General features: G+C 47.8%; 1 protein-coding gene across 1 annotated transcript; it reads left to right on the top strand.

The window, feature by feature from the left end:
- The first annotated feature begins 2,262 nt into the window (after nt 1–2,262).
- Nucleotides 2,263–23,036, top strand: LOC115459032 (tudor domain-containing protein 10-like). The gene is made up of 5 exons (XM_030188895.1): nt 2,263–2,322; nt 9,539–9,600; nt 15,906–15,964; nt 22,512–22,582; nt 22,961–23,036. Exons 2-5 carry the CDS (start codon nt 9,555–9,557, stop codon nt 23,034–23,036), a joined length of 252 nt encoding a protein of 83 aa, XP_030044755.1. The 5' UTR covers nt 2,263–2,322; nt 9,539–9,554.
- Nucleotides 23,037–24,068: the final 1,032 nt, after the last annotated feature.

The following is a 24,068-nucleotide window of genomic DNA, read 5'->3' as shown; positions in this document are numbered from 1 at the left end:
CCACTGGTCGGAGTTTTTTTTCTGGCTGAAACAATTTTAGCTTCCCTCCCACCGGAAGGCTGTCATAAGAACATAAGAGTAGCCATACTGGATCAGACCAATGGTCCATCTAGCACAGTATCCTGTTTTCCAAACAGTGGCCAAGCCACCTCACAAATACCAGGCAGAAACCCAAAACGTGGCAACATTCCATGTAGAACAGCCTTCGTCAAACTTTTTACATTGAATGATAGAGACCACATTGGAAGATGAGGATGTGAAGGATTCCTTTATGTTGAATGACTGTGGGATCCTGTGAATGTGTTGGCATACGGGACCTTTTACTAAGCCACGTAGCTGCCTACGCACTCGCAACGCGTGTCAGTTTCAAATTACCACCCGGCTACCGCGTGACCCAGGTGGTAACTTCATTTTTTACACACGTCCATTAGGCGCGCCGGAAAATATATTTTATAATGGCTTTGGTAATGGGCTTTGTATGCTCATTGATGGTTACCATCCAGTTAATGCATGAGACCTTACTGCTAACCCAATATGAGGGTCGAACAGTGTTGGATGGCTGGTTTTCTGTTTGTGCGAGGCAGGCGTCTGAACGGGGCAATGTTAAAGGATTTCAGACACCGTCCGCTCAGTGGCGTAGGCACAGGTGGGTTTCAGGCCCACCCAAAATTGTGACATTCTTGCTGTGGCTGGTGGGGATCCCCAAACCTTGTCAGCTGAAGATCAGTGTTGCCAGGTGGGTGGTTTTACCGCCCAATTGGGCGGTTTTTCCGCGACCTGCCGCAGGAAATTTTTGCCCATGGCGGGTTGCGGTTTTTTGGGCTTCTTTTGGGTCTTTTGGGGCGATTTTTAAAGCGGTTTTTTCGGCTGCGGGGGGCAGGGTTAGTGACGTTCTGGGCGGGGCCGATGACGGCGGGGTTGATGGCGGAGGCGGGGTGATGATGCGGGGGTGGGGGTATCAGGGGCGGGGTTTGGGCTCGTTTGGGTGGGAAAAAATTTTTCCACCTGGCAACCCTGCTGAAGATTTTGTTGCTGTTCCAAATGTCAGCTAACAGTACTTGCCTTGAGCTGAGGCTGAGACCGGCCCTTCTGCACATGCTCAGTTTTTGCACATACAAAAGCACTGAGCTTGCAGGGCCTGATGGCAGCAGCATCAGTTACAGGCAAGTGCTGCTGGGTCTTCCAGAAGGAGGAGAAAATCTTCAGCTGACAGGGTTTAGGGACCCCCCACCAGCTCTGTGGGTGCTTGAGCACCCCCAGTATTGAGAAAATTCCTTGTATGTGTCCAGGGAGGGGCTTAGAACCCCCAATAATTTAGAAAAGTTGGCTCCTATGGCTCAAGCAGGGGTTTGTGAGCAGGGAGGGGTGGAGCGAGGAGCAAATCAGAGGGAAGGGGGTGGGGTGAATTCTATGAACTCAGGCCCACCCAAAATTGTCCATCTGGCTACGCCCCCGCTGCAGCGGATGGCAGGTAGGAGCGGCTTAGACGCCTGTGGGGTGGAGGCTGGCTGGTGATCGGGGGAAATTTCGGTGTCTGGGTCTGTTGGGGGAAGATGCGGCTGCCTGTCCTTATTTCGGGGCCGGGATTGGCTTACCTCCGCTTGCCCCTCTCTTCGCCTTGGATCCCACCGGTCCAGTGGCCACCAGGTGGTTCGGTCTTTCAGCCTTGGTCGCCAGTGACCGGTACAGATCGCTTCTCTCTGCGTTGGTCCGATTTGGGTGGGGGTCCGTGGTGGAGCTTAACTACTCCAGGATCTTTAGGTAGCGGCCATCTTATAATGTTTAATCTCACAACTGCAATAAATAAATAAATAGAAAGTGTGAATGTTCAGGACCTGATTCTGATAATAAAATGATGGCTGGATAAAGAGAGAGAGAAAAAAATCTGTGCATGAATATAACACGTGCTCGGGGTGTCCCTATAACCAAATGATTACAACTTATGACAAATTACTTTCTACATCCCTATGCTGTTGGGCCTGTTTGAAAATATAAAGGAGATGAACTAAAAATGCCAATAACAATGAACAACGTGGATGCAGCAGCTGATACATTTGCCTTCTTTCTTTTGAGTGTACAGGGGTGACGGTTGCGCGGTGGAGCCGAAAGAGAGCCTAACCTCCTTGGCTTCAAGTTTCTGACGTCATCCCGACTCCGTTTCCATGCAACCTCCTTCCTCTTGGTTTGTGTGCGCGCCCTGCGTTTCAAGCCTCGATATGGAGGAGGGGCGGAGTGATTCCTGTCTGTGTTCCAAGCCTCGCAATGGGTTTGTGGCGCTTGGCTCGTGCTGTCTGTGTGTGAGAAGGGTTGGATCAGAGAAAGGTGAGGAGAGAAGGACTCGGACACTGAAGGTTCCTCACTTTTGCAGCGCAACCCCACCCCCGCGTATCTTCCCATTCACTTCCAGTGCAGCAAGGCTTTTGAAATGCACAAATCAAGTTCTGTCTGACAGATTGCACCTTCTTTGGGACAGGCACATGGCCATGACTGAACTGGGGTGGGAGGGAGTACCTGTGCAGTCATGGAGGGGGGGGGGTACCAAGGCGTCAGCTTTTCAAGGTATTCCTAAAAATGCTAATGAGAAAAACTTGCATGCAAATCACATCATGCATATTCATTAGGGATATCCTGAAAACCTAGGTGTGGGGGGAGGGGGGGGGACACACCAAGCACAGAGCCTTCACTTTGCTACTTTTTCAGCATTGCTGCACCATTTGCTTGGAGCAGACTTGTGAGTCTGTCTAGCACACTCCTTTCCCGGAAGATTGGAGGGTGGCCAATGTAACGCCCATTTTTAAAAAAGGCTCCAGGGGAGATCCGGGAAATTATAGACCGGTGGTGAGTCTGACGTCGGTGCCGGGAAAAATGGTAGAGGCTATTATTAAAAACTGGTTGAAGGATAGGAAACAGAGAGTGGGGTTAAATGGGCAGTATTCACAATGGAGAAGGGTAGTTAGTGGGGTTCCTCAGGGGTCCATGCTAGGACCGCTGCTTTTTAATATATTTATAAATGATTTAGAGATGGGAGTAACTAGCGAGGTAATTAAATTTGCTGATGACACAAAGTTATTCAAAGTCGTTAACTCGTGACAGGATTGTGAAAAATTACAGAACGACTTTACGAGACTGAGAGACTGGGTGGCTAAATGGCAGATGACGTTTAATGTGAGCAAGTGCAAGGTGATGCATGTGGGAAAAAAGAACCCGAATTATAGCTACGTCATGCAAGGTTCCACGTTAGGAGTTACGGACCAAGAAAGGGATCTGGGTGTCGTCGTCGATAATACACTGAAACCTTCTGCTCAGTATTCTCAATGGAGAAGGGTAGTTAGTGGGGTTCCCCAGGGGTCTGTGTTGGGACCACTGCTTTTTAACGTATTTATAAATGACCTAGAGATGTAACTAGTAATTAAATTTGCTGATGACACAAAGTTATTCAAAGTCGTTAAATCGCGGGAGGATTGTGAAAAATTACAAGAGGACCTTACGAGACTGGGTGCCTAAATTACTACTACTATTTAAAAAGCGCTACCAGGGTTGCGCAGCACTGTACAATTAACAAAGAAGGACAGTCTTTGCTCAAAGGAGTTTACAGTTTAATGTCAGCAAGTGTAAAAGTGATGCATGTAGGAAAGAGGAACCCGAATTATAGCTACACCATGCAGGGTTCCACGTTAGGAGTCACGGACCAAGAAAGTGATCTAGGTGTCATCATTGATGATACGTTGAAACCTTCTGCTCAGTGTGCTGCTGCGGCTAAGAAAGTAAATAGAATGTTAGGTATTATTAGGAAAGGAATGGAAAACAAAAATGAGGATGTTATAATGCCTTTGTATTGCGCCATGGTGCGACCGCACCTCGAATATTGTGTTCAAATCTGGTCACCGCATCTCAAAAAAGATATAGTGGAATTAGAAAAGGTGCAGAGAAGGGTGACAAAAATAATAAAGGGGATGGTACGACTTCCTTATGAGGAAAGGCTAAAGGGGCTAGGGCTCTTCAGCTTGAAGAAAAGACGGCTGAGGGAAGATATGATAAAGGTCTATAAAATAATGAGTGAATTGGAACGGGTAGATGTGAAGCGTCTGTTTACGCTTTCCAAAAATACTAGGACTAGGGGGCACGCGATGAAGCTACAAAGCAATAAATTTAATACGAATCGGAGAAATATTTTCTTCACTCAACATGTGATTATACTCTGGAATTCATTGCCAGAGAATGTGGTAAAGGTGATTAGCTTAGTGAGGTTTAAAAAAGGCCCGGGCGGCTTCCTAAATGAAAAGTCCATAGACCATTATTAAATTGAATTGGGGAAAATCTACTATACTACTACTATAAATCATTTCTATAGCGCTACCAGTCGTACGCAGCGCTTTACAATTGAACATGAAGAAAGACATGACAGACGAGACAGGAAAAATGAGCGTGTTGTCGACAGAAATAGAGAATGGGGGAAGGGGAGAGGTTGGTTTAGGAGGGAAGATAAGGAGTTCAGTTTGGGACATAATGCTTATTTCTGGGATAAGCAGCATAAAATATTTTGTACTTTTTTGTGATCTTGCCAGGTATTTTAAATTGTAAATTGTAAAGCGCTGTGTACGACTGGTAGCGCTATAGAAGTGGTTTATAGTAGTAGTATTTGTGACCTGGATTGGCCACTGTTGGAAACAGGATGCTGGGCTTGATGGACCTTTGGGCTGTCCCAGTATGGCAATACTTATGAATGTTTGGAAAAAGAGCAGAGAACCTGTTCAGCAGACAGAGGGAGTTGGCTTTTGTTTGGGAGAGAGAAACTGGTAATCCTTATTTCCTTAGAGTCAGTAGCAGATGAATCTATATGTTTGCATTTCTTGGTTTATTTATCTTGGTTACTTTTCCCTGTGAGGAAGGAGAAATGTTACTTCTACTTCGTTACCAGAAATACTGACTGACCAAGGAACATGCCATCCTATTAGACAGTGCACTATGTCCACCTGCTGGTAGATGGTCACAATAAATCAAAATTAATCCCAAAATAAATGCTCTGGTGCTAATCTACTAAATACAAAATAAACCAAAAGCTGAAAACATGGATACTGGGGTTCTATTAAAAGATTGGCTGCACATCTGACCCTTACTGATGTCATTCACTGTCCTGCTTATTTTCGAAAGAGAAAAACGCCTATAGTGCAACCTAAATTGGGAGATAGACGTTTATCTCGCAAAGGCGCCCAAATCGGTATAATCAAAAGCCAATTTTGGGCGTTTCCAACTGCACTCAGTCGCGGAAACGAATAAAGTTGACGGGGGCGTGGTTATCAACCGAGGAGAGATGGGCGTCTTTAGCTGATAATCGGAAAAAAAAAGGCGTTTTTACCTCGATTTTGGGCCACTTTTTTTGGACCCTTTTTTTTCACGAACAAGTCCCAAAAAAGTGCTCCAACTGCCCAGATGACCACTGGAGGGAATCGGGGATGACCTCCCCGGACTCCCCCAGTGGTCACTAACCCCCTCCCACCAAAAAAAACCCACTTTACAAACTTTTTTTCCAGCCTGTATGCCAGCCTCAAATGCCGTACCCACCTCCATGACAGCAGAATGTGTTCGATCCTGTCACAGCCTTTCCCTGGGTTAGATGTGGCTCTTGGGTGCACTACAGGGTCACATCAGATTGCATTGTGGTGGGTGTAGGGTATTGGGCTCCGTGATTTCATTAGCTTGTGTTACAGTCTCACGATGTTGGTAGTTGGTAGGCTCTTCTCCCATGGTGCTTTTCCCCCCTGCCTACTGGGTCAGAGTGTGCCCTGTTGTGTTTCCTGTTGTAGTCCATGCGGTAGTGGCCATTTTTGTAAGCCAGTTTTAGTTCCCTTTCCTGTGTTAGCCACGTTAGAGAACTTAGTTCTTCCCTTGAATGTGGCTGAAAGAGGGCATTGTACAGCATTCTGCCAGCTCTGACCTACTGCTCATCTCAGTACCAGGGACACTCGTTGCCAGTGGGGCACAACCTCTGATCTGCAGTTAACTGTGAGTAAACGCGGTTATTCCAATAAAGGACGTTTTCGGAGAGATTAGTCTTCAGGTGTCAACTGGAGTGCCAATGTTATACAGCAGCAACAAGTCCTAGAGGCCTGCGTGTATGCAGGTCCCTGGAGCACTTTTAGTGGGTACCGCAGTGCGCTTCAGCCAAGTGGCCCCAGGCCCCCCCCCCCCCCCACCTGTAACACTTGTGCTGGTAAATGGGAGGCCTCCAAAACCCACTGTACCCACATGTAGGTGCCCCCTTCACCCCTAAGAGCTATGGTAGTGTTGCACATTTGTGGGTTTTGGGGGAGGGGGGTTGGGAACTCAGCACCCGTGGTAAGGGAGCTATGCGTGTGGGAGCTTTTTCTGAAGTCCACCGCACTGACCTAGGGTGCTTAGTTGGTGTCCTGGCATATCAGGGGGGCCAGTGTACTACCAATCCTGGCCCCTCCCACGACCAAATGGCTTGGATTAGGACGTTTTTGAGCTGGGCATTTTTAGTTTCCATTATCGCTAAAAAAAAACCAAATGCCCAGCTCAAAAACGTCCATTTTTTCGAAAATACGGTTCGGCCCGCCCCTTCACGGACCCGTTCTCGGAGGTAGGCGTTTCCGTTCGATTATGCCCCTCCACGTCATATATAATATGTATTGGAGGGCTCTCAGAGTATTAACTCACCCAAGTACGAGAAATTACACATACATGTGTAAATCTCAAGGGTGGTTGAGCTTCTCAATCATAAGCCTCTCTGTGGTTTTTATTGAAAATTTTTTTTTATTTGTACGCTTCCTTCGCAAAAACCACTATAGTGCTCTCTAAAGTGCAGAATCAATGTCAGTTGTGCTCGTCAATCTCATACCCCTAGTTCCTCTCACTCTCACTAAGGACTTCTGTATTGACTCATTTATAGTCCTTTTATAGTTCTTATACTCACGAGGCACTTAACAATATTAATCACTTATCTTTCCTTGAATTTCCTTAGAATTACTGGTAAGATTGTCTCTTCCATATTTGCTTCCCACAAAAGCCGCTAAGTCAAAGTGAAGGCTTCACACTAAGGCTCGGCAGCGTCTCTATCCTTAAAGCATCAAGAGTCCAACACTGCAGGGTTTCATTGAAAAACTTCCTCAGGAACTCTAAATGTCTTCAAGCGTCAACCTTGGAGCAAAATCTGTACCTCTGTGCTCTCGACCACAAGTCTCTGGATTCGTTCTCAGAGACTAAAGGAAAGAAAATTATCAGGGAAGATATTTTTCATTTCTAATACTCTCAGATGGGCCATCTGTTCTCCTCTCTCTCTCTTCCAATTGTTTCATCTACCAGCAGGTGGAGATAGAACGTGCTGAACTGCACTGTCTTATAGGATGGAATGCTCCTTGGTCAGTCAGTATTCTCTATCTCCAGCAGGTGGATGTATGGTCTCTCCACAAGCTCCTGGTCTCATATGTGGCAGCTCCTGTTCTGGGACTCAGCTCAACAGAGCTTTGGGGTGTGCTGCTGAGCGGTGCTACCTTTAGGGGGTACACCTGTTCACCCCAGGTTCCTCCCTCACCCTTCTGCCTTCTGCCCTTCTCTATTCTTCTCCAAGAGGTGGCTATCCAGCTACATTAAAAAAAAACCCAAAAACCAGTGAGAGCCAGGTGTTTTAGACCTGCTGACTTGGAGTTTCACCTGGTTTCAGGAGAGGTACTGGTGACCCTAGTATCAGGGCTATGAAAGGAGAAGATGGATGTCTCTGGCAGAGCTTATACACAGACAGGGCTGCTGTTGGTTGCTCTGGGTGAGTCTGCAGTTTATTGTGGTTATGGGCTGTTTCCCGAGGTTTCGCATTTTGACAGCGGTTGCTGTGGGAGTGTGTACCCATTGTTGCTGCTGTAAGCACGGCGTGCAGTGGGAACTCTTTCCTCAGCCATTGGAGCAGGCTCACAGCTGAGTACTGTGATACTACTTATGCGGGTCTTGCTCATTTTTTTCACATGCACGGCCTTTTGAAATGGGGCTTTCAGGGCCATTTGAGGGTGCGTGAGCAAGGCATAACAGCACTTGGTGCGTACTTTTTCTGTGGTGGATATTCCCGCAGTCCTCAGACGACGGGGTTTCCACTGGAAAATCTCGCAATTGTGTTAGTGCTGAGGCTTAGGGTTTAGGGTGATAACAGTGTGTACTTCATAGTGCTATGTGTATGTCTAGTGAGTAGTTGCTGTCCTTTCCAGCTTTCCTCAGCTTCTTGGAAGGCTGGTGGAGCCATGGCGGTTCTTTTTAGGGTTGTAATCTAGCCTTATGCAGTCGTACTCCAGTTTGCTTGCTGGCTAATATTTTCCCACATTTAATCCTGTAAAGTTTTTTGTTGCCTGAGCAAACACTCAAGCCCCTTCCTTTATTTTTCTAGCTGTTAATCTCCCCCCTCTCATCTGCCTGTAGCATCTGTTTGGTTGGTTGTTACCTGTGCCAATCGGCTATTCCAAATACACTGTCTACCTCCTTGTTGGTAAAGTATTTCTCGAGTTTCTCGTGAGCTTCTTTGCTGCAACTTCTTACTGTGACCCGTTTTGTCAATGGTGCGGCCTTGGGCAAAAGCCACTTAACCCTCTGTTGCCTTAGCCTGTTTACTAACGTGCAGTAAAACTGGTCTTAATGTGGGGTAACATGGGATTTTACTGCAGCATCTTTTGGGGGGGCTTTTTCTTTATTTGTAGGTTAATGATGGAGCACTTCCTTCCTCTTGTCAAGGAGGAGCTAAGTGTTTCCACGTGAACCCTGCGTTAAGCCAATTAGTGCGTGTTAACACTTCCATGCCTCCTCCCAAAATACTTTCTAAAACTCAGTAACACATGGGTTAACTTGTGCAAACAAAAGAAAATACCTTAAAAATGTTTATGCTGTTAAGGGCTTAACACCTTTTAGTAAAAGGGCCCCTTAGATTGTAAGTTCTCAAGGGACAGGTGTGGTAGCCGTGTTAGTCCACTCTTAAAGGTTATCAATAGAAATCAAACAAAATAAAACATGGAAAAGAAAATAAGATGATACCTTTTTATTGGACATAACTTAATACATTTCTTGATTAGCTTTCGAAGGTTGCCCTTCTTCGTAGATCGGACGAAGAAGGGCAACTTTTGAAAGCTAATGTATTATGTCCAATAAAAAGGTGGTATCTTATTTTCTTTTCCATATTCAAGTGCTGACCCTAAATGTAATTTCAGGGCTTTTTTTGAGGGGGTACTTGGGGGTACTGAGTACCAGCACCTTTTCTATTGTCTGCTAAAATTGACCCATGGACCCCAAGTTTTAATGAAAGAGCTCAGGCTCTACACACCAATTCTGCCTTGTCTTAGATTCTGTGACTGGTTGCAGGGGGCCTGGCTATTGTGGGGAGGGTCCCTCAGTGATTATCACCCACCCCTGGCCTAGCATTTGAGTACTAGCACCTTTTTTGCTAGAAAAAACACACTGATTCTCTTTGAGCTATTAAGAATAAATGAAGAAGTCCTTCATCCAGCAGTGGACCACAGTCTGATGGTTGCTTCTTCTCTTCACACAGAAACCCGCTGAAGCTGATGGATTCCCCAATGTCGCAAAGAGGCCAGAGTGGTAGAGAAAGTGGTGAGCAGCATCGGCATTTCTTAAACACTCAGCTGGCTCAGGTTGGGGAGCCTTCCAAAGCCGTTCCTTTCTTGTAAGGACTGAAATATATGTATTAGGACAGAGCCCAGGAGCATTTCCTTTATAAAATAAAACAAAATCAATATCCATTTCCTGAAGTCAGTAAAGCCTGCACAAGCTAGAGTAAAAATAGTTGTTAATTTTGTGCTTTACATAATTTCACTGGCCTCCCACTTAGCCATCTATCCCCCCCCTTCAATCCGTTCAGAACTCTGCTGCACGTCTTATCTTCCACCTGGACCGATATACTCATATCACCCCTCTCCTCAAGTCACTTCACTGGCTTCCGATCAGGTACCGAATACAGTTCAAGCTTCTCCTACTAACCTACAAATGCACTCGATCTGCAGCCCCTCCTTACCTCTCTACCCTCATCTCCCCTTACGCTCCTACCCGTAACCTCCGCTCACAGGACAAATTCCTCCTCTCTGTCCCCTTCTCCAGCACCGCCAACTCCAGGCTCCACCCTTTCTGCCTCGCCTCACCCCATGCTTGGAATAAACTCCCTGAGCCCATACGCCAGGCCCCCTCCCTGCCCATCTTCAAATCCTTGCTCAAAGCCCACCTCTTCAATATATCGCCTTCAGCACATAACCACTTACCTCTATTCAGGAAATCTAGACTGCCCCAATTTGACATTTCGTCCTTTAGATTGTAAGCTCCTTTGAACAGGCACTGTCCTTTGTTAAACTGTACAGCGCTGCGTAACCCTAGTAGCGCTCTAGAAATGTCAAGTAGTAGTAGTAGTAGTTCACATGCATATGAAACATGGCAGATGTGGCTATGTAGGAGTCCTTTTACCAACCTGCGGTGAAAATGGTCTTGTGGTAGCAGCGGGGGGCTGTTTTTCCCGTGCACCAGGGCCCTTTTTACCACACTGGATAAAAAGCCCCCCACCCCCAAAAAATGGCCATGCGGTAAGATTACGCTTACCGTGTGGCCATACGGTGGGGAGCATTGAAGTGGAAGTAAGGGCTCCCCCGGTAATGCCAGGCTAGCGCCATGGTAAAAATGACAAAACTATTTTTTATTGTGCTGGAAATGGTTCTCGCTCAAGGCAGAACTACCGTCGCAGGCCCCATTGGGCCGAGGGTAGTTCTGGGTTTAGTAAAAGGGTCCCTCGTGAATAAAAGTAGAAGCAAAGATTTGCAAACGAAGGTATGTACTCTAATGTAAGCCTATCTGAATATAAGCAGAGACCCCCCCCCCCCCCCCCACCACCAAAAAAAAAGGGTGAATAGTTGACTCAAATATAAGCCAAGGATAGAAATTTGGGATATTGTGATGAGCCAGTCTACAAAGACTAGACATCCTTACCATAAGTTCTAGTAATCACACAAACATTCAAAGCGAGTTTTTTGTTTGTTTGTTTTTAAAGTCGGGCATTGACAGTAGAAACCAAAAGAGGAACCATCTTCTCTCCTGTTCTAATACACATGCACACTTAGTGCTCATTGGCCATTCCTCTATCCCTTACACGTGATCCCTTCATGCAGCTACAGCAAACAAATTGCATGAAACATCTGGCTCCTTCTCCCCTAAACACATGTTTGTGGAGAAAACATCGCCTTATTTGGAGGGTCTTCAGCCTCACTCACCATCAAGGTTACAAGTACATAAGTAATGCTATACTGGGGAAAGACCAAGGGTCCATCGAGCCCAGCATCCTGTCCACGACAGCGGCCAAACCAGGCCAAGGGCATCTGGCAAGCTTCCCAAACGTACAAACATTCTATACATGTTATTCCTGGAATTGTGGATTTTTCCAAGTCCGTTTAGTAGCGGTTTATGGACTTGTCCTTTAGGAAACCGTCCATCCCCTTTTTAAACTCTGCCAAGCTAACCGCCTTCACCACTTTCTCCAGCAACGAATTCCAGAGTTTAATTACACGTTGGGTGAAGAAAAATTTTCTCCGATTTGTTTTAAATTTACTACACTGTAGTTTCATCGCATGCCCCCTAGTCCTAGGTTATATCAGTTTATCTGCCATATATGGGTCATACAGCTTCAGTTCCTTATGAGTTTCTCCTTGTCGTGTCATTTACTTGAAGTGCACAACAAAACTTGCTATTTCAGAGAAATTAAACTTATGTACTATATGTACAAGCAACAATAGGGAGAAAAAACTTCCCACTTTTGTCCCCATACTTATATAGCTGGTATTGATGATAGGCGGTTTGCGTTGCTAGGAGCTTCTGCTTACTACTTATCATTTCTATAGCGCTACAAGGCATACTCAGCGCTGTACACCATACACAAAAGACAGTCCCTGCTCAAAGAGCTTACAATCTAGCAGCTGTGCCTGAGTATCAGAGGTGGATGATGCACCAGAACGCCTGTGGAGATCCACCAACTTAAGTTGGCTCCGTCTCTAGTTTTCCCTTTTGCTGCACAATAAGCAATAATGTTTCTCCTTAAAACGGCCTTGGCTGTATCCCAGAATAGTATAGTGTTCTGGCTATGCATGTGGTGAAAGGTTTTATAATCCGCCCACTTCTGCCTGATGTACTCTACAAATTTAGTGTCAATGAGCAAGTCAAGGAAATCTCCACATAGGAACTCCCCCAGACCGTCCCAGGGTACGGATCTTTACCTACACATAGGCATGTATCCGAAATCTGTCGGCCCAATTTCTACCTCCAAAAGCTCAGAAAAGAATAGTCTACCTGAGAGTGCGTGATATGAGCCCGAGAGAGAGGTGTGTAGTCTTGTTCGATGGGATGCAATGTGTCAAACATCTATCATATTTAATAAAATAAGTAATAAGACTTCTTGTGTACAATCAACTTTATGATTATGAGGATTATGAGCTGTAGCCCAATCTGGATCCACCACATAGTTAAAATCACTTCCTATAATTCGAGGATGATTGGTATGAGTATGGAGATGGACCAGCAGCCTCTGATGATAAGATCCTGATAGACATTCGGCGCATAGACATTATACAACACCAAAAGTTGTCTATGACTACCTGAGCTTCAATAAAACACCCAGATGGATCAGTAATGATACTCAATTTCTCTACATGCAAAGATTTGTGAAAAAGTGTAATCACCAGCCTTTTTCTCAACAGTAGGCACATCGGTATAATCACCCACCCACCCACCAAGGTTTTAGCTTGCTATGTTCCGCTGTACATGAAATCCATTCCATATCAGCACACATTTGACTCCTGATGCAGCTGTGCGCTGAAACATGGCCCGTGTCAGGTCTACAACTGAAGATTGATGTTCAAGTTTTACAATTAAAGAACTGTGTCCCGTTTATGAAGGCTCTTGGTGCTTCTTTTGTTCTGTACTTTGGACCCTCTCTGTGTTGTTTCCTGAAGCATAGCAATCTGGACTATCATGCTTATTTTCGAAAGAGAAGGACGCCCATCTTTCAACACAAATTGGGAGATGGGCATCCTTCTCGCAAGGTCATCCAAATCGGCATAATTGAAAGCCGATTTTTTTGACACCCTCGACTGCTTTCCATCATGGGGACGACCAAAGTTCACGGGCGTGTTGGCAGGGTAGCAAAGGCGGGACTGGGGCGTGATTAGGAGATGGTCGTCCTCGGCCGATAATAGAAAAAAGAAGGGTGTTCCTGACGGGCACTTGGCCGACTTGGTCCATTTTTTTTTGACGACCAAGCCCCAAAAGGTGCCCAAACTGACCAGATGATCACCGTAGGGAATTGGGGATGACCTCCCCTTACTCCCCCAGTGGTCACTAACCCCCTCCCACCATAAAAAACAAGTTTAAAAATACTATGCCAGCCTCAAATGCCATATTCAGGTCCATCGCAGCAGTATACAGATCCCTGGAGCAGTTGTAATGGGTGCAGTGTACTTCAGGGCAGGCGGACCTGGGGGGGGGGTTGGGGGGCTCAGCACCCAAGGTAAAGGAGCTATGCACCTGGGAGCAATTTCTGAAGTCCACTGCAGTGTCCCCTAGGGTGCCAGTTGGTGTCCTGGCATATGAGGGGGACCAGTGCACTACAAATGCTGGCTCCTCCCCACGACCAGAGGGCTTGGATTTGGACGTTTTTAAGATAGACGTCCTTTGGTTTCTATTATCGCTGAAAACCGAGGACGACTATCTCTAAGGTCGACCTAAATGTCAAGATTTGGGCGTTCCCCACTGTATTATCAAAACGAAAGATGGACATCTATCTTGTTTCGATAATACGCATTGCCCCGCCCCTTCGCGGCACCGTCCTTAGAGATGGTCGTCCCCATTCAAAAATGCCCCTCTTATGTAAGATTTTTTTTCCCTTTTAATAGGTGATGATATACTCCCTACATTCCAAGTAAAGAGTTTAATAGGCATTATGTTATAGCAGTATTAGGAAGCAGACAACCATCTATATGGTAACATAATAAAAAAGAAGGATCCTGCCCTCCAGCAGCCCCTCCCCAAAGACACAGGAAAGATCCACAATAACTCCTCTCCATGAATACCCTCCAAATGGGTACAGCACATCCAAAAATTCCAAGCTTTGCCTTACATACACGCCAAATGTTATACCACTACCCATTTCAGGCACACATTCCCATCCCAACACCACATACCCAACCCCCCCCCCCCCCCCAAGAAACAGAAAATGAAAACACGTAGACCCCCCCCCCCCCCCCCCCCCCCATTCTCCCTTCCTGAGAACATGGTCCCATCTTATTTTTTAGGTTTCAAGCATTTGTATACAGGCACTTCAAATTGTGTTTTTTTCCTTTGATCTACAAGCTGCTTTGAGGTTGACCACACACACATTCTAGTTTAAAAGCTGCTCTGTCTCCTTTTTAAAAGTTAGCACTAGAAGCCTGGTTCCATCCCAGTTAAGGTGGAGCCCATCCTTTCGGAACAGTCTCCCCCTTTCCAGAAGGTTGCCCAGTTCTTAATAAATCTAAATTCCTTATCCCTGCACCATCATCTGAACCACGCATTGAGACTTCGGAGCTCTACCTGACATTTGGGTCCTGCACATGGAACGGGGAGCATCTCTGTAAATGCTACCCTGGAGATTCTGGACATTGTCTACCTAAGAGCCTAAATTTGGCTTCCAGAACCTCCCTATCACATTTTCCTATGTCATTGGTACTCACATGTACCAAGACAGCTGGCTCCTCCCCAGTACTATCTAAAATCCTATCTAGGTGACGTGAGGTTCGCCATCTTCACACCAGGCAGGCAAGTGACCATGCGATCCTTACGTCCACCAGCCACCCAGCTATCTACATGCACAGGGGCTGCCAGACTGGAGGTGGGACTTATCTACAACATCCCTGTAGGTCTCCTTTATGTACCTCTCTGTCTCCCTCAGCTCCACCAAGTCTGCTACTCAAGCCTCAAGAGGACGGACTCGTTCTCTGAGAGCTAGGAGCTCTTTGCATCGGGCACACACATATGACATCTCACCAACTGGGAGATAATCATACATGTGACACTCAATGCAAAAGACTGGATAGCACCCCTCACGCTGCTGGACTGCTGACTCCATCTTAGTATTTTTTAGATTTTCAATAATTTAAAACTTGCTAAGTTACTAGGGATATTAGTCTAATATAAAAAAAGTATTTACCTTAGGTAGTATGTTGTATGATTTATTTAGTGTTTTTTCTTAGAAGTAATGAAATGTAATTAAAACTCTGTAAGAGCACTCCTCCCTTGTTATCCTAATTAGAATAACTGACTATAAATGGTTGTACTATGGGTGGGTGGGATTGAAGACTAAACTAGGTCTTCAGGCTATCTGTTATGCTGTGGTACAAAGTTCAAGTTTTAAAACTAGGGAGAAAAGGGTACGGAGACTAGTTGATAAAGTTTGCTTTTTTATATTTTTATTCTGCTTGTCAATAATGTACAAATTCCACCTTTAAACTCCATTCTTTAAGTTGCAAAAGCACAGAGCAAAGTAATAATTCTTAGCAGAGAAACTTCTCACCTGGAGGACTATTTTCTCAAGCTTGTGTAGTGGATCAACGTGTAAATTTCACTCTGCATTTTCCAGGAAATGACATTTGTGCGAGAAATAAACACATTGGAGCTAATTCCTGCAGCAGTGAAACACTTCTTCCCAGGCCAATGTTTGGTCGGGTTGGGTGATGAGTTGAGGTCCTGGGTCAGTGTTGGCCGATATTATCTTTCCCAGTGATCTGCTTTCTGTCACCTGCTCTGAAGCTGTTTCTCTCCCCACCTGTCTTATCAATGCATTTCTTGGATTTTGTGATGTAATTTTAATTCTAAATCCATTTCCTTTTTCCTAGAATGGAGAAGACCTCATCTGGAGCTCTATGCCGGTAACCTCCCCAACAACATCAGCATAGTAGGTGTTGGTTTTTTTTGTTTTTTTTTTAAATTTTCCAACTGCTTTTCAGCCTTTCCTCAGTTCTTTTTCTTTTATTCAGATCATTCATCACTGTCTGGTGCTCCTTTTGTAAATTACTAGCTCTCTGAGGGCAAGCATCTGTCTGTTACTTTCAGTCCTTTATCAGCTCCTACATTCTCATCCATCTTTCCATCTTCCTCCCCCCCCCCCCCCCCCCCCCAATTCATCTGTCCCTCTTACTCCTCTCATTCTCCACTTCACCTTCATTATGGTAAAGATAATTATTCCATTGTACAGAGATAGTTGGTGAGGTCTTGCCTGGAATTTTGCGTCCCTTTCTGGAATCAGCATTTCTAGAAGGATGTAGACAGGATCAAATGAAGGCTACCAAAACGGTGGGGGATTTGCACCAGAAGCTCTGAGATTTCAGCAGCTAATTATGTCTGCCCTAGAGAAGAGGATTGAAAGGAGCTGGAAGGGAAAGGATAGAAACATTCAAAGGTTACTAAATACACAAGAAGCAAGCCTTGTTTGCATAGCAAGAAAGTTACAGAACAAGGATTTCATGCTCTGAGGAAGTAGACTTGAGAGCAATTTCAGGATGTCTGGAATGCCCTCCCAGAATAAATGACTTATCCATATAGTTCAGATTAAATGCATAACTTCCATATCATCAAGCTGATGCAATCCATAGACTGGTGGGTTGTGTCCATCTACCAGCAGGTGGAGATAGAGAGCAAACTTTTGCCTCCCTATATGTGGTCATGTGCTGCCGGAAACTCCTCAGTATGTTCTCTATCTCAGCAGGTGGAGGTCACACACAGCAGCAGCTCTGGCTAGGCCTCCAAGCCTAATTTTTAGGTTTTGTTGAGTGCCTGGGGTTGAGGGCTCTTTTGAGCAAGTGCAAACCTGGTGGTGCCAGGTCCCTCCTTTTCTCCCCCCTCCCGCTGGCTCCGTTTAAAAAAAAAAAAAAAAAAAAATTTTTAAACGTCCTTAAAGGCGTTTTATTTCGACGTTTATTTAAACGTTCATTGCAGCTACTCACTGGGACACCAGTTCGTTACAGCTCGGAGCGGACAGCAGGTAATTTTTACCTTTTTATAGCGGGCAGGGGGTTCCCCGATTCTTCTCCTCGTGGCATATGGCGTCGGAGGGCGAGGGCGTAAAGGGTCGCTCCCCGGATCGCTTGAGCGCTTCTAGAGGGGGATGCGGGGGTCTTACAGCCTGATTCGCCCTTGTTGGGTGACAGTTTCGTGACCGATGAATGTCCCGGTCCTTCCTCCGGCGTGGCGGTTTTTCCGCCATAAACGCCCATCCCCCGCTCCTCGCCTCCGCCATCTTGGCCGGCCACGCGGCTCGGACGGCTTCTTCGTGGGCCGCCCTTGAGGTTGGAGACATTAATGCCATGAACGCCCTTAATTTGGGCGACGGCACAAAAGCGGCTAAAGTTAAGCGCCGTTCTTCCCGCGCGGCTCCTTCGCGGAGTGTCGCGCCGGACGCCATTTTGGATGCGCAGCATGTCTCTCCCCCGCTCTTGCGAGCAGCCGGTTGAGGGTGCGTCTAGGGCTGTTGCCCAGGCTTGTGGAAGTGCACAGTCTGGGGGGTTTCTCCCCCGAGTTTGTTTTGCTGCTGCATCTGGCTTTCCTCATGCAAAACGCTGCCCCTGCTCCCTCGTCTGGTAAGAGGTTGAGGTTCCCAGAGGTAAACGCCCTCGGGTTGATTCCCAGGCCTTGGAGGACTTTGTCTCCTCCGATGTAGATGAGGGCAGCGTGTCTGAGGTCTCCCAACGGTCCTTTGCGGATTCCTTGGAGGAGACGGATCCCCGCTCGGATGGAGCGGATGACCCCTCTGCAGCGGCTCTTTAGCTCAGAGGATTTGCTCAACCTGTTAGTGCAGGCCATGGGCATTTTGAAGATTCCTCTCCGGAGGACGTCTCTCCCTCAGCCCCTGTTGGCTCTGCCATTATGCTGGGGACGAAGCGCCCGCCTAGAACTTCCCATGCATGATGCCATGCTCTCCTTAATTTCGGCTCAATGGGATGTCCCGGAAGCGAGCCTTAAAATGGCTAGGGCTATGTCCCGCCGCTATCCTTTGCCTGAAGGTGAACGTGAGGCCTTTCTGTGGCCTACCGTGGATTCTTAATCACTGCGGTGACTAAGGAAAACGGCGTTACCAGTGGAAGGTGGCACGGCCCTAAAGGATGCCCAAGACAGAGGATTGGAGGCGGCCTTAAGGTCGTCCTTTGAGGCGGCTGCTTTAAGTTTGCAGGCCTCAGTTTGCGGCTCCTATGTGGCCAGGGCGTGCCTGACTATGGTGCAGCGGGCTTCCCCCTCGGATCATTCCTTGAGGGCTGTTTGGCCGGCCCTGGAATCGGGCTTAGCCTATTTGGCAGACTTGCTGTATGATGTCTTGAGAGCCTCAGCTAAAGGCATGGCTCAGACAATCTCTGCGCGGCGGTGGCTTTGGCTGAACATTGGTCTGCTGACCATGCCTCTAAATCCCGCCTGGCTAGATTGCCTTTTAAAGGCAAGCTGCTCTTTGGGGTCGAGCTGGACAAAATCGTGACCGATCTCGGCACGTCTAAGGGCAAGAAATTACCAGAGGTCAGGGCCGGGCTAGTACTCGCTCTGGTACCTCCAGAGGACGGTTGCAGGAAGCCCGTCGGTACCAGCCTGGGCAGGTCGGGCTCCTCTGCCCTCTCTTCCTTCAAGAGGAACTTCTCCCCCAAGCAGCATTCCTTTCGCAGAGACCGCCGTCCCGGAGGTGCTCCCTCCGGTCCTCCCCCAGGGTCTCGTACCCAATGACGGGGCCTTGGTCCACGCCTCAGTGCAGATTGGAGGACGGCTGTCCTCGTTTATGGGCGAGTGGACCACAATAACTTCAGACGCTTGAGTGCTGGAAAGTCATCAGAGACGGCTACAAGCTAGAGTTCTGCCGACCCTTAAAAGACGGGTTTGTACTCTCTCCCTGCAAGTCTCCGGTCAAAGCTGTGGCAGTGCAGCAGACCTTGGACAATCTGTTCCGCCTGGGGCGGTCGTTCCGGTGCCAGAGAATCAGCCTGGCAAGGGACGTTACTCCTTTTTCTTTGTGATTCCAAAGAAAGGAGGTTCTGTACGGCCTATCCTCGACCTCAAGGGGTCCATTGGGCCTTGAAAGTTCGGCACTTTCGCATGGAGACCCTCCGCTCTGTTATAGCGGCAGTGAAGGCAGGAGAGTTCCTGGCATCCTTGGACTTCAAGGACGCGTACTTGCATATTCCCATCTGGCCTCCTCATCAACGCTTTTTGCGTTTTGCAGTACTGGCCGACACTTCCAGTTCAGAGCCCTCCCGTTCGGGTTGGCTACTGCTCCGCGGACCTTTTTCCAAAGTAATGGTGGTCATCGCGGCCTTCCTGTGGAAGGAAGGAGTTCAAGTCCATTCTTATCTGGACGACTGATTGATCCAAGCCCCTCTTATGCAGAGTGCGGCAAAGCTGTGAACCGGGTGGTTGCTCTTTCGAGCTCCCTGAGGTGGATCATCAACTGGGAGAAAAGCCAGCTGCGCCCGACTCAGTCCCTGGAGCATCTGGGAGTTCGATTCGACACCCAAGTGGGCAGAGTGTTCCTGCCAGACAATTGGATTGTCAAGCTTCAGGCTCAGGTGGACTAGTTCCTAGTAGCCTCTCCTATTCGGACTTGGGACTATGTGCAGCTGTTGGGCTCTATGTCGGCCACGATGGATGTAGTGCCCTGGGCCAGGGCTCATATGAGACCACTTCGACAATCTCTGCTGCTGCGCTGGACTCCGATGTCGGAGGATTATGCTGTGCGCCTTCCCTTGGACCCAGCAGTGCGCAAGGCGCTGAGCTGGTGGACGCAGACAGACAAGTTGTCTGCAGGAATGCCTCTGTGATCCCGGAGTGGATTGTCGTCACGGACGGACGCCTCTTTGTCGGGCTGGGGAGCCCACTTCTTGGGAAGGACAGCGCAGGGGCTCTGGTCTCCTGCAGAGGCAAAAGTGGTCTATCAACCTCCTGGAACTCAGAGCCATTCGGTTGGCGTTTTTGGAGTTCATCCCGGTACTGGCGTTGAAGCCAGTACGGGCCCTGTTGGACATGCCACGGCTGTGGTCTATGTCAACCGCCAGGGCGGTACCAAGAGCGCCCCTCTAGCCAAGGCAGCCATGAATCTATGCCAGTGGGCGGTAGCGAGCCTGGAGCAGCTGTCAGCAGCCCACATTGCCGGAGTCATGAATGTCAAGGCGGACTTCTCAGTCGCCATATACCTTGGATCCCGGAGAGTGGCAGTTATCGGTTCAGGCGTTCTTGGATATCACGAAGCGCTGGGGCCAGCCGAAGCTAGATCAATTGCGTCATCGGCCAGTTGCCAAGTGCCGCGCTTTTTCAGCAGAGGACGGGACCCTCGATCTCTGGGAGTAGATGCTCTCCTCTAACAGTGGCCAACACAAGAGCTTCTCTATGTGTTCCCGCCCTGGCCCATGTTGGGCAGGGTGCTAGACCGATTGGCAAAGCATCCGGGCCGGATAATCCTGGTGGGGCTGCCAGTGGAGCAGGGTCTGTTACATCAGGGTCCCGTGGTGATGGAGGATCCCTCCCCCTTTGGGCTTACGGCCTGGCTATTGAGCGGCAGCGTCTGAGGAAGAAGGACTTCTCAGACAAGGTCATCGCCACTATGCTGAGAGCGAGGAAGCGCTCTACTTTTACTGCTTACGCCAGGGTTTGGCGTACCTTTGCAGCGTGGCGAAGCAGGCTCATTTTCTTCATTCACTGCTCCAATTTCTTCAGTGTTGGCATTCCTGCAAGAAGGTCTGGAGAAAGGCCTGTCGCTCAGTTCCCTTTAAATCCAGGTAGCGGCCCTGGCTTGCTTCAGGGGCCGCCTGAAGGGTGCTTCCCTGGCTTCGTAGCCAGATGTGGTGCGTTTTCTCAAGGGAGTTAAGCACCTGCGCCCTCCTCTGCACTCAATGGTGCCTGCGTGGAATTTTAACCTGGTGCTCAGAGCATTACAGAAGCCGCCTTTTGAACCCTTGTTGAGGGCATCTCTGAAAGACCTGACGTTGAAAGCAGTCTTTTGGTGGCTATCACTTCAGCCAGAAGAGTTTCCGAGCTCCAGGCACTCTCATGTCGAGAGTCTTTTCTGCAGTTCACTGAGGCAGGAGTGACTATTCGCACAGTGCCTTCCTTCCTGCCCAAGATTGTTTCTCGCTTCCATGTGAATCAGCAGCTCTGTCTCCCTTCCTTTCGTAGGGAGGACTACCCAGAGGAGTACTCTGCTCTAAATATCTGGATGTGAGACGAGTCATCATCAGATACTTGGAAGTGACCAATGATTTCCGGAAATCGGATCATCTGTTTGTCCTGTTGGCAGGTCCTCGTAAGGGTCTGCAGGCTGCTAAGCCTCCAGTGGCAAGATGGGTCAAGGAAGTCATTGCCGCGGCTTATGTGGCCGCGGGGAAGGTGCCGCCTATCAGCTGAAGGCTCACTCCACCTAGAGCTCAGGCGGCCTCGATGGCAGAGGCCGGGTCCGTCTCCTTGGAAGAGATATGCAAGGCGGCAACTTGGGCATCGGCCCATACATTCTCCAAGCATTACCGCTTGACTGTGGCGGCACGGGCGGAGGCCCGGTGTGGAGCTTCAGTGTTGAGTTCAGGGATTCCTATGTCCCGCCCTGGGTGAGTACTGCTTCGGTACATCCCACCAGTCTATGGATTGATCAGCTTGATGATATGGAAGGTAAAATTATGTATAATCATACCTGATATTTTCTTTCCATTAATCATAGCTGATCAATCCATAGCCCCGCCCAGATATCTGTATGGTTTCTATTCTGGTTGCATTTCAGGTTCAAGTTTAGTCTTCAGTTACTTCAGGAAGACTTCGGGTTTAAGTTTTTCACTTGGATTCTTCAAGAGTTGAGACGAGTTTGTGTTACAGTGAGCTGCTGCATTCCTCTCCCCTCCGTTTCACGGGGCTGGATTGAGACATAAATTCTGCGGCACTCCCTCCCGCTTCGTGCGGTTGTAGGGCAGTTTTGTACCCCTCCCGCTTCGGCGGTGCTAGGGTCAGTCAGCTCCTCCCGCGGTTGCGGTTGCAGGATAAGCCAGATCCCCCGCATCGGCGGGTGTGGTGTCCCTCCCCCGCTCCACGGGGATGAGCTGGACGGATTCCCCTCCCCCACTTGTGTGGGGATGAGCTGGGTTAATTCCCCTCCCCCACTTGTGTGGGGATGAGCTGGGTTAATTCCCCTCCCCCGTTTCGGCGGTGGTGAGCTGGGCAGAGTGTCCTTTTGTGGGTGTAATTCTCTAAGTGCTGAGTCCTGCAGATGGAGCTTTGATATCGACATACTGAGGAGTTTCCGGCAGCACATGACCACATATAGGGAGGCAAAAGTTTGCTCTCTATCTCCACCTGCTGGTAGATGGACACAACCCACCAGTCTATGGATTGATCAGCTATGATTAATGGAAAGAAAATTATCAGGTATGATTATACATAATTTTACCTTGTCATGTATGCAACCTTAATTTTGTTACTTTCTGGGTTTTCAGAAGCAGCTTAAAAACCTGTTCTCCAAATATAAGCCAAAGCATATCCATAAAGTGCAGAATGAAAGAAAATGGTAAGGAATGAGTTTGTACAGGATCATGGAGCCCCACCCCATGTCAGTCTATCTCTGTCAACCCTAGCCTGTCTCACCTAACTCCATCCCTGTGTTACTCCACCCTTCTCAGTGTCAGTATACCCAGCTCTATTTCAGGCTGCCTTACCCTGTTCTTACTTTGGCTTGACTTTTCTCACCCTGGCCTACTAGATCATTCTGTCTTGACTCGCAGGACTCTTTCCTTGTCTTAATAAGTCTCATTAGTTAAGTAGTCTCGCTGAGTATCTTCTGTCTCATTCTGTCACCTGTGCAATTCTCTGTGATGCCTGGCCCTCACTGTCTTGCTCAAGCCTTCTTCTCCTACATCCTTATGTTCTTTCGTATTCCTTTATCCAGCTATGCCTTCATTGATTTTGAGGATTCAGAAACATTGCAGCTGGCTATAAAGCAGGCTAAACAACAGGATATATGAGGGCCGACGTTTAGTGGCGCGCGTGTCACATCGAAACAGGAAAGAGGAGATATCCTGGAAGAACACAAAAAACTGAGGTGAGATGTAGAGGAAATGTAGAGGTTTTGAGTTGGAGAGAGGGGGCAGGAGAGAAGTGAACATAAATAGGAAAGATCCTGTCAGCTGTTCAGTGGTGTTCAGGGAATTTTGAGGGAGCCTATTCTAACCTATGGGTGGCTTGCACTGTGTCCAAATATATTCCTCTTCTGCCGTCTGATTAGAGCAATTTGATCTGCCTAAGGTGGATTGCCCTTATTACAGCAGTTACTATATGTACCACTATCCCTGATGAAGGCCGCACTGCATTAAGGATATGCATGACCGCAAGCTTGAGGCTTCCTTTAAGCTTCCCTTTCAACTAGCTGCGTTAAATTCTCAGGCAGCAATTTCTTCTTCTTTTGTAGCCAGGGCTTCTTTATCGTGGATTCAACAATTTGTCAACGTTGGACTCACCTCCAGACTTTCTCCCTACCCTATTTATGTCTTATTTGTCAGATGTTCTTTGTGATATTCTTTTGAGTGTCAGCTAAGGGTATGGCCTTGTCAGCTAAGGGTATGGCCATTTCGGCACGACACTGCCCATGGTTGAGGCATTGGGCCGCTGATATGGCATCGAAATCTCATTTGGTGAAGTTGCCGTTTCGGGGAAACTACTGTTTGGTGCGGATTTGGTGAAGATTGTTAAAGACCTGGGAGATTCCAAGGTCCAGCAGTTACTTCAGGATAAGCCTAAGCCTCATCTCCAGGCAGCTAAGCCTCATTTTCAAGAAGCGTGGAGATATAGACTAGGGAAGGCTAGTGCTTCCATTCAAAAACCTTGCTTTCCTCAGACTCATTCTTCCTTTCAAGGAGGCCCTTTTCTGCTTCCTGAAGAACCTCTCCCCTCTTCACAACCCTCGCAGTGATGGGGGGTCAAGGTTCACTCCTTGTATGTAGACTTAGGTGGGCATCTTTCCCGCTTCACAAGGAGTGGCCACCATTACTGCAGACCAA

Source organism: Microcaecilia unicolor, unplaced genomic scaffold (genome assembly GCF_901765095.1).
Source record: "Microcaecilia unicolor unplaced genomic scaffold, aMicUni1.1, whole genome shotgun sequence".
NCBI classification, from domain to species: Eukaryota; Metazoa; Chordata; class Amphibia; order Gymnophiona; family Siphonopidae; genus Microcaecilia; species Microcaecilia unicolor.
Note: the sequence above shows the minus strand (reverse complement) of the source record. Positions and strands in the feature narration are given on the sequence as shown.

Bases quoted from the DNA above. Each gene is read 5' to 3' on its own strand.
- LOC115459032 (XM_030188895.1), top strand. From the start codon at position 9,555: ATGGATTCCCCAATGTCGCAAAGAGGCCAGAGTGGTAGAGAAAGTG. The intron at 9,601-15,905 runs GTGAGCAGCATC...CCTTTTTCCTAG, and splicing joins CCAGAGTGGTAGAGAAAGTG to AATGGAGAAGACCTCATCTG. The intron at 15,965-22,511 runs GTAGGTGTTGGT...CTGGGTTTTCAG, and splicing joins TCCCCAACAACATCAGCATA to AAGCAGCTTAAAAACCTGTT.